The sequence below is a fragment of the Sus scrofa genome, chromosome 6 (genome assembly GCF_054392235.1).
Source record: "Sus scrofa isolate SSC_HxYL_T2T_F1_AM1 chromosome 6, Sscrofa_HxYL_maternal_Yorkshire_Landrace_v2.0, whole genome shotgun sequence".
Classification (NCBI taxonomy): domain Eukaryota; kingdom Metazoa; phylum Chordata; class Mammalia; order Artiodactyla; family Suidae; genus Sus; species Sus scrofa.
Genome location: NC_139388.1, coordinates 82,868,874 through 82,879,437, shown reverse-complemented (window position 1 = coordinate 82,879,437; position 10,564 = coordinate 82,868,874). Strand labels below are relative to the sequence as shown.

At 58.4% G+C, this 10,564-nt stretch overlaps 1 protein-coding gene across 1 annotated transcript; it reads right to left on the bottom strand.

The window, feature by feature from the left end:
- Positions 1-253: 253 nt before the first annotated feature.
- Positions 254-10,135, bottom strand: PLA2G2F (phospholipase A2 group IIF). The gene is given in 5 exon segments (NM_001244874.1): positions 254-2,625; positions 4,765-4,874; positions 5,756-5,900; positions 9,196-9,248; positions 9,922-10,135. Coding segments are annotated over 5 exon segments (615 nt in total). The 5' UTR covers positions 10,017-10,135; the 3' UTR covers positions 254-2,413.
- Between the last annotated feature and the right edge of the window lie 429 nt (positions 10,136-10,564).

Sequence of the window (10,564 nt, the reverse complement as noted above, 5' to 3'; positions counted from 1 at the left end):
CTCAGCCCAGCCATTGTTATCATTGTCCGACTGTGGACCACAGGTCCACTTTCCAATCTTCCCAAGCTTTGCATCTCTGCTGGAGAAGGGCCGCTTCGCCCAGGCTGGGAGCAGGAAGGGGACAGGCCTGCTAGCTGCTGGGTGTCAGGGGACCCACTTTCCCCGAAGCTGGAGCCCCAGGGGACAGGGTCACTATGCCCTCCCTAACCCTAGCCAGTGGGCGCCGTGCCAAGGAGGACCCAGCAGTGGAGAGTTCGGACAGGAGGCATTTATTAGTTTGAAGAGGGGTGCCAAGTCCTGCAGAGCGTCTCTGGGGTTGCAGCATCTGGAGGAGTCTGGGGTGATGTGGGGGGCAGGCAGGACCCCTTAGCAGCAGAATCCCATCCCAATACCCCAAATTTCTGGATGGGGAGGTGTGTGCCCCTGCAGAGGGGCAGAGCCAGAAACCTGGGCTCCCACAGCTAAGAGGCCCAGGCCTCTGCAGGGTTACTTTCATGGGACTCCCATCCTGGCTCCACCCCTGCTTGGTGGGTGGCAGGGGTTGGGGGCTCCAGCTCAGAGATGAGGGGTTCAACCCAGCACGGTGAGGAGAAGGTGGTTTGTTAGCTGGGCTCCTGAGACCATCTCAGTGACAAGGCAGGTCCAGTCCTGCCACAGTGGCCAGCAGGACAGCAGGAGGGGGCCAGTGGGAGGGTCATGACGGCCGACTCCAGCCTGCAGCCTCATCCACAGCCCCAAAGCAGATGTTCTAGACGCTGCAGCTTGGCAGGGCTCCATCTAGTCCTGCAGTTTTTTCCGTAGACGTGCTCTCTGCAACCCCCACAACCCTCTGGGCACCTCTCTTCTTGGCTGTCCCTCTCCCCACCCCCCATGACAGTGGCCTTTCAGGGCCCCAGGGCAGGCTGAGCTTCCTGGTGGACGTTCTCAGTGTCCCAGCAGGTCATAGTGCTGCACCAGCAGGTCCTTGGGGTTGGTGACTGATGAGGGCAGAAGGTGAGGTGAGGCAGGACACACTGGCTACTTGGAGGCTGCTGACCCGGAGGTCAAGAGGTGAGGCGAGGAAGTGGGCGGCACACCTGGGGAAACAACAGTGCTGGGGCGGAGTCAGAGAGCTGGCCGGATCTTCCTCTTCCTCTGCCCATAGCCCCATGGGCCCAAAGGGAACCCAGGCCCAAGGGGGGCCGGCCCCCCCCCAAGACGCCTCTACCCAATCCTCCTGCCAAGACCTCTCTGGTCCTCACCTTGTCTCACCTCTCTCCCACTTCTCCTCTCACTTCCCTCTTCACATCCTGCTCCTTCGCTACTGCCTTCTGGAACTTTCCCTCACTCTCCTGCCTTTGCTCTTTCTTCACTGAGGCAGGTCCCAGCCCTTGACTTCCTCCCCATCTGTTGCGAGGCTGCAGCCTTGCCTCTCCTTGCCGGGGGGGGGGGGGGGGGGGGGGGGGAGGGTTCTGGGTCTTTCCACCACCTGGCCTGGCTGCTGAAGGATGGGAAGCACAGGGGGAGGGCCCAGGTCTCGCCCCCTTCCCTATTTGTCAGGGACCCAGGGAACTGGGGTTGGGGTGCTGCTCAGGGCAGTTCAGTGTGGCAGGGCCATGGCCAGTGTGTCTCTTATGGGAGTGGGTCACTGTGTGGGTCGGAAGGACGACCCGAGTTGGGGGCATGTTGGAGCCTGCCCCCTTCCCGGTCCCTGTGTGTGTGTGCATTGGTTCTGTCGGTGCCCAGAAATCTACTCTGTGACACTTTGGGTGACTGAGGACAGACTTTAGGGTTGGGACATAAACCCTGTGGCCATACTGTGGCGTCTGGGCCAGGACGCCTGTGCCACCTCGACAAAAGTCGGGAAGGGACCACTGCTCTTTAATGGGGCTCTTGAGAGCTGCAAGGTCCCCAGACAGGAATCACCCTGAGTCAGCCTGTGGGCACAGCCAAGGGGCCTCCAGAACCCAGGCCTCGTGACCAGCACTGTGTCTGCCAGGGAACCACATCTCAGGACACATCAAGCTCTGGGCCTGTGTTGGTGGCTCTGGGTCTGGGTAGATCCTGGGGCCCAGCCTCGAGGGCCTGGCTAAGGAAGTCAAGCTGGAGCCAGTGAGAGGCCCCCCTCAGAGGCCCCCAGTCTCTCTCAGGCCTTTCTTTCCACACTCAGCAGAGACCCACACCAAGCCACGTGCTCCCTACCCTGTCCAGGACAAAGCCACACCCAGGGCTGGGCCGGAGGAGCCCGGGGGCCAGAGTGAGAGCCCACGCTTTTCCGAGTCCTCTGAGGGCCAGTCTGGCTGGAGGGCTCCAGGGAGGAGGCAGCGGGGCAGCCTGAGGACTCCCGATCTGCTCCCACCTCCACCTGCTCCACCCATCTGGTCCCCAGAGCTCAAACTTCCACCCCTCTTCTCTGTCAGACCGCCAGGGGACGCTAGGGAGGCGTGGGGGGCACCGGGGAGCCAGGGCTGCAGCCTGCTGCTGTTGGGGGCGGCTCATAGATGCTGCAGTTGGGCGTGGGGCCCTGGCAGTAGATGTTGAGGTAGTTGCGATGCTCTTCCCTGTATATCTGCTTCTGGAAGCACAGGACCAGGCTCTTGTCACACTCGCACGTCTGTTTGTCACACTCAGTCTGGTTGAGCTGGCCTGTGGGGCATGGAGAGCATGGACTCTGAGGACACAATGGACCTTGAAAGGTGATCCTGGGCCAGCAGCCCTAGGACCTCCGTCGGGCCCACCCCGAGCCTGCTGGCTCTGAATCTCCAGGCCGGGGGCCCAGCCTTTGCATTCGCAGCCCTCCAGGCGCCCTGAGTGCAGGTTAAACGGAGAACCACTGAAGCCCAACAGGACAAGGCCCAGGAAGGGGTGTGGTTTACCCAAGTCACCCAGCAAAGCCAAGGCAGAGCTGGGAGGACAATTCAGGGGTCAGGAAGGACCCCTCCCCGGGGGAAGGGCATTACTTTCTACCCTTCCAGCCTCCGCCCTCCAAGCACTGCACACCCAACCTGGAGGGAGTTCGTGGTCATGCTGGAGTGAGGAAAAAGCTTGTAAAAAGCTTAGCTCAGGGCCTCCCGCGGAGCAAATGCTTAATACCTGGTACCGACTGTTATTATTATTGAAATAATAATCATCAACCTCAAGACTTCTTAGCATTAGGTGTGCATTAGAATCAGCGGGAGGGCTTGTGAAACCAAAGACCACCCGGCCCCACCGCTAGAGCTTCCGACTGAGTAGGTCTGGGTGGGGCGCGAGGTTCCAATAAGTGATGCTGATGCTGCAGGTTCAGGGAACACGTTTTGAGAACCACCCGCTAGGCCAGTGGTTTGCAAACTTTCAACTTTCCATCAGCAGAATCCTTTCTCTGAAATGAAACTCTTTGCAAAAGACTAATACATCAAATAGCTGAAAGAGAAGCCCCTAGAGCTATAAAATAGGTTAAAGAGCCAGCTAGACCCTTCAGGGGTCCCTGCCCCCACCATCCCACCATCACCTCTTGCAGTAGCTGACCTGATGCCCCCCACCCCACCCCACCCCCACCGATATCCCTGGAACCCAGCGTGAGAACCTGCTTGGGCTAGTCTACCGTCTTAGGGGTGGAGGAAGGAGATTCCCCTGCTTGACCTGCTTTGGACTCTTCCTGAGCTGCTCTCTCCAGCCAGCCCCTCCACGCGTATCTGGACAGCAGAATACAAGACCCACACCGCCCTGGGCTGCCAAGGCCCTGGAAGTGTGCAGCCCCCCCCCTCCCCGATCCCCCCAGACCCTGAGACTCTTTCCGAGAGAACAGGAGTCTTGAATTTCTTTGCAAGGCTGGCCTGGCTTGTGAGTTATTAGGGAGGGACAACTCATGGCCTGGTTAGGATGAGGCGGCAAAGGGAGCCTGGGACTGCCCATGGGACAGGCCCAGGGGCACCTGCTGCCCCAGGGAGGGGCACTAAGGGCGGGGCAGGGCAGGGACACCTGGGCCATCTCCGTGGATGCCATGCCACTCAGGCGGGGAATGACCACAGAGAGTCAATGGAAAGGAGGGGACCCGCCAGGTCTGGCTCCAACACCTCGCATTCCTAGAAACACTGGCTAAGATGGGGCCGCCTCATCTGCTGGGGTCCCAGTGACAAAACTGGAAGGGAATGGGTCTGCTGAGATCCAAACCCGTCCATGTACCCAGCAAGAGACTCAGGTCAGGTGTGGAAAGACCCTGCCCGGGATCACATGGCGAGGAGATGCTGGCAGAACCAGGTTCCAACCCAAGGCTCCTGACTCCCAGGCTAGCCTGACACAAAATCTCAGAACCACACTCTCCAAACAGAGAGTCCTGGGCCCCATCTAGACTGATTCACTGAATGAAGATTATTCCCTAAGCTCTCCAAACTTTAAGAATCTTGAGGACTGGAAACCAGGGTCCTGATTCATTATTGGAGACTCAGAGCCATGGCCAGGTTTTTAGGGTTAGCAAACAAACAGGGAAACAAAACTAAGGTGCCTGGTTAAATCTGAATTTCAGACAATAAATATTTTAGTATAAGTATATCCCAACTATTGGGATATACTTATGCTAATTTTAAATTGAATGCTACTCTTTACTTTTTAGTAGAAGTAGTCCCATGCACTATGTAGGATATACTTATATGAAAACATTTTTCATCATTTATCTGAAATTAGAATTTAACTGGGCATCCTGCACTTCATCTGGCAACCTTGCCCGGGGCCCCAGCACCGGCTGGGGGGGTGGCCGTCCATGGCTGTCTTGGAGTTGGGGGGTGATGCGGGTGGGTAGAGACTCACTGCAGACAAGGTTGGTGTTGTTTTCAATGGTATAGTCATAGTGGTCCACATAGGGGTGGCAGTCCAGGTCAAAGAGCTTCTGGTAGCAGCAGTCATGGGCATGGCAGCACCTAGGGGGGCAGAGGAGAGCAGGTAGGCATAGCCAGGCCTGGCCCCTCTCCCACCAGCAGTGACCCCTATCATGATCATCTGTTCCCCTCCCTCCTGAGTCAGACCTTCAGACGGAGGCCCAGAGAGGGCAGTAACTTGCCTGAGGTCACACAGCCAGGCAAAGCCTGTGATCCCACCTCTTTGTCCTCTGCCCAGAGCCCCGGCTTTGCCCCCTGGAGCCCTGGCCGCAGCTGTGGGAGGGGTCGGGATGGGAGTGAGGGGCCTGGGTTAAGACAGTAGAGAGGGAGACAGGCTAGATGCAGCAGCTGTACCTGGCGGTGCATGAGGATGGGAGGGTTGGGGGGGGCCGGGGGTGAGGGACAGGAAGCAGATGTGGCGTGGCTGTCCTATCCCCTCTGGCAGAGGGCAGGCAATTAATTAACATGCATTTATTAAGTCTCTAGTGATACCAGGCTTGGTGCTGGCTACTTTGGGGGGAGATGGGAGCAGAGGCTAAGCCATGCCTTTGGGAACTCCCAGTCTGATGGAGGAAGCCCAGTTCTGTCTCCCAGAGCCCCGGGTCTGAGGGGGCAGGGATCACAGCCCTTGCCTTTGTCAAGCCCAAGCTGTGTGACTCTTGCTCTCCTGTGTGTCTGGGGGCAGGTCAAAGGTTCCCTCTGGTGAGAATGGAAGTTCCAAGGCCTCCAAACCCAAGCGCTTGGAGATGGATAATAGGAAGTGTCCAAGAGGGTTGAGGAGGACACAGGTGCCAAGTCAGGCTTCTGGCCACCAACTCCTCCTTTAGGGACAGAGCGCCCTCCCCGCTCTCAGGGATGGAGACAGTCTGAGCTTTGCAGCCCCGCCCGGGTTCTGACCACAGCCCAGATGCTCCGGGACCTACCAGTCCACCTCATCCATGGGCAGGCCGCGCCCCCCCAGCCCGCAGTAGCAGCCGTAGCCCACGAATGACAGGATGGCGTTCCTCCCCGTGATAGCTTCCACCATGGACTTGAGGTTGAGCAGGCTGCTCTGGGCCAAGGGCAGGACTGCAAGAGAACCAAGGGGGTGCCGTGAGCTCCCCGCCCTGTGCGAGACCACGTCTGTCTGACCGGCTGTCCTCCCAACACCCCAGGGCTGGGGCAAGGAGATGGGGAGCAGGAGAAGGAGGGCAGGTGGGCAGGCAGAGTGGGAGGAGGAAGCCACCTACAAAGGGATGGGGACAGTGAGTGACACACATCCTTACACAGAGCCCTACGGCCCTGCAAATATAATAATAGTACTTGCCAGGCACTGCCCTACGCCCCTTCCGTGCATTAGCGTATCAATGGCCCATCGTGACCCTGCCAGGTGCTGCTACTATCCCCATTTTACAGATGAGGAGACCGAGGCCCAGAGCATTTAGTCACTTGCCAAACAACACATTGTTGAACAGCAGTGGAAGCAGAATTTGGACCCAGGCATTGAGGACCCAGTGCCTGGTTCACCCCTAGGGGTTTTGCAAATGCCAGATGCTCTTCCAAACATGATTCTAGGCCCTTCTGGCTTGGCCTGGCTCCTCTGCTCCCAGCAGGGACTCAGCATCCCCACTGCTGGTGCAGCTCAGGATTAATCCAGAGACAGTTGGCTGCTCTGGACATTCAGTGAACACACACGCACGCACGCACGCACGCACACATTTCTGTCCTTGTCTCACAGGTAGTGCAACAACCCTTCCAATACCAGCAGAATTGCAAAACCAGCTTCTTGGCATCCTTCAGGCTGCTCACCCGAGCAACAACCCCCTCCTCCACCCCCCACCCCCGCTTCTGTGCCTCTGAGTCTCCTCGATGCATCTCTTCACTGTAGAGTCAACCCCGAGCCTGCAATTGGGTGCTTCCCTGAGTGAAGCCACCCCCACACAGGCAGGAGGGCCTCTCTCACCCCATTTTATGAATGGGCAAATGGAGGCTCGAAAACGTGCGGGTTTGCCCAGGTCGTGCAGCCTGGCAGTGGCACAGCCCAGACCTGAACTCAGGTTTGTGTGCCCCAGAGCTGGGACGCCAGCTCCGCTCCCACTCCCGCTTGCCTCCCTCGCCCACGGCTCCTCCAGCTACGCCCAGGGCCAGGAGCCCTGTGCAGCACCCTGCCCGCTGCTCTCTCATGTTCTGAAAGAGGAAATGCACTGGGAGAGGGAGGAAGCCAAGAAGTTCAGAAGCAAGAGGCTGGCCGGAATCCCAAGGTCCAGACGACTTGCTTCTTGAGATGTGGCGGGCCAGCATCGCCCGTAAGAGCGGGGGCCTCCCACCTCCGTGTGCCTCCACGGGAAGAGCACAGACTTTGGAGTCAGATAGATGCAGCCCCAGAACTAAAGCTCCCTGGGGCCCTGTTCCCCCATCTGTGAAATGGGAATAAGAATCCCAATCTCCAGAGATGGGGCAGGCCAGAGCCCAGCTGGGGGCCTGGCACCCACCAGACCCTCGCCCCACCATGGTGCCCCCTCTCAGGGCTTGCTGGGCTCCTGAGCCAGGCCTGCCCTCCCCTCCCCGTCAGAGCTGACCTGGCACCTGCTGCACCCGAGTCTCCCTGTCGATTGGCTTGGGGATTTTCTTCGTTACAGAGAGTAAGCAGCAAACGAGAGAGGAAATAAAGCAGAGATGGCAGGTGATTCTAAGAGGTGGTTTAGAGCCTGTGAACATCTACGCTGGGCCCAGGGCAGGGGCCGAAGGGCCCTGCATCCTGTGGGCCTGAGTCTGTCTCCAGAGCCACACGTGGGAAGTTTGGCCGTGATGTACACTGAGGAGGGGAGAGTGGGGGAGCAGTCCCTGCACGTTAGCTCTCTGCCACCCTTCCACTCTGCAGGGTTCTTATTTGCTGGGATCAAACATGTGCCAGGCAGCCCCGGGGGTCAGACAGACCCAGCTCTGCAAACAGGTTTCTCCATTAGCGCTGTGGGGCCTGGGGCAGGTTATGTAGCCTCTTTGACCTTGATTCCCAGATCTGAGGACAGCTGAGAAAGACACTCCCCTACAGGGCATGGGGGTGGATCGCCCGCTGTGAGGTCCTGGCCTCCTCGCCCCCCTGAGCCTGAAGGCTCCCCTCGCTGCATCCCCCCCAGACCTGAAGGGGTTACTCTGGGGGGACAGGGCCCAGAACTCCCACTCCTCAGCTCCCACCTAAAACTCACCCATCCACATGCAGGATGGACACACTCAAGAGTGCCTGCACGCACTCGCACTCTTACACACACACAGACATAAACACACACTCACTCCCTGCACACTCTCCTCCTACATCATACAACTGTACACACTCACATGCAGACACATGCCCACACATACCACATAAGCTCACACATGCACCCCACACCCAGACGCACAGGCATGTGCACACGCACACACACATTCTCACCCATGAGCAGCACCCAGAGTGCCCACGTCCACACTCACACTCTGAGCAGGAGAAACAAACTGTGTGTTCACTCAGGCTGCCGCCTCCTCCCCAGCCCATGGTCTGGGCTGAGCGCACAGATTATTTTCTAAATAACAGATCACTTTGCCTGAATTCAACCGACCGTTTCTCACATCTGTGTCCCACATTTAAAGTTATTTTATTTCTGGTGTTTTTTTTTTCCTTTGCCTCACACCTGGCTGTGTTCAGGGGATGCTGAACAGGTGGACAGGATGCCAGCAAGACCTTCAGCCCATCTTCTGTCTACACAGGGCAGCTGCCACCAGGACACCTGTGTGCGTGTCTGGAGTCTTGGCTGGCAGTCCGGGGTGAGGGTGGGGGTGGGGTGCCCCCCTAGAAAGAAGGAAGAAGGCCCCCGGATCTGCCCCATCATCTTCTGATACAACTCACAGCCAGACACTGCTACACACATACACTTCACATACACACTCCAGGAACACACACGGACACATCTTCCTGATGTGTGTTACAGACAGAGCCATCACCACGTGCTCCGACACACCCACACACAGATGCGCGGGGGCTCTCCACCTGCAAGCTCCCTGGCTCACGTCTGCAGGTCCACATGTGCGCCTGTGCACACAAAAGCCCCCGCGTGGCCGTGTGCCCACGCCCCGCCCCCAGCACCACTTTATGATGTTTGCTCAGCCAAAGGCCCTGCGCCCTTGAGGCTCGTAAATAGTAAATGCCTCGCACCCCAGGTGTGTTGACAAGTTGGCTGGAGAAGTAAACAGCCCCCAAGAAGAGAGGCAGCCCCACAGGGGCTGAGCCCGGAAGCAGAGACCCGGGGAGGGGAGTGACAGCCCCCGAGGTCTAGGTGTAGCGGTCAGTGGGTAGGTCACGGGAGAAAGGCTGGGATGGGGCGGGGAGGAGTTTCCCAGCGCCTTCACTCACCGCTGCTGGCCAGGAGGGTGACGGTAAGGAGCTTCTTCATCCCCAGGCCAGATCTGAGAAAGGAAGACACCCCAGTCCTGAGTCTGCCCCTTCCACCTGCCTGCGCTTCCTGACCGGCGGCTCCCTCCTGGGCCTCATTACAGGCAAGGTCAAGGCCGTCCCTTGATGCCCCATTTCCTGCTGCCCCTGCCCTGTGATTACCTCCTCCAGGAAGATGTGAGCACCTCCCGTCTGCCTGCACCTCCCGGAGGAACAGCCCCAAGACGGCAGAGCCAGGAGGCACCACGAGGCTCCTGCCCTTCCGCCCTGGGCAGGAATCAGCTTCCAAGACAGGGAGCTCCTTGTCTCGTTGGATTGGACCACTGTCACCAATCAGAACCAATTCTTTTCCCTCCCCATATTGGGGAGTCATGCGACAAGCTGGTGGTGGGCTCTTACACCCAAAGCCAAGAGACCTGGTCTCTGGGTTCTCACTGGAGCTCAATGTCTAAAAGGCTGTGTGACCACCAACAGATTCCTTAGCCTCTCAGGGCCTCAAGGGCCTACAAGGCTTGGCTGGATGATCCCCAGGGCCCTTCTAGTGCTGAAAATGCAATGATCTGTCTCAGCTACCATCAGAGACTCAGAGCACTCCTTTTTGGAGAAACGGATTCTAGGGGCCAGTTCCCCACCCCCTTCCCTGCTCCTCTCCACCGAGGGCCTCCCCGCAGGAAAGTAGCCACGTACCTGGAGGTTCTCGAAGGACCTCTCCACCCAGAGGGGCGCCTAACCAGCGCCTTCTTCCTGAACCCTTTGGGGTTGGCCCGAGCCCCATCTGCCATATTCTGGGTTTTGAGCAGCCAGCGACATAGGTCGTGCAAGCCCTGAAATGCGCTCCAGAGGCTCCAGGGAACAGGCCCCAGCTTCTCACTGCCGCGCTGGCAGGGTAGTGCCGGGGCAATGCCCCTGGGCAGGAGGCTGGTGACACACGGCCTAGAAAAAGGAGGCTCCACCTCCTCCCTCCCTCCCATCGCCTGCCCACGGCTGCCTGGCGATGTCCCACCCAAGGGTGCTCGGGGCCGCCGGGGGCGTGGGGGTTGGTGCACCTTACCGGAAATTGGCCCTTCCCCAGGCATCTGAAGGAAAATTAGCCCAAAGTTCCCTCTCTTCCCATCTGAAAGCGATTATAAAGAAAAAATTATTCGGAGATACTTGTTAAAGCACAGCAAGGCAGACTGTTTATTCAAAGGGGCTGTTGGCTCGTGTAGGAAGTACTGCAGTGGGGTCTTGCAGCGGGGTGGAGGGATTAGACTCAACTCCAAATAGAACAAAGAAAAGTGGGAATTTATAGCCAAGGTGCAGGGTGGGGCCAGTGGATGGGAAATTACTA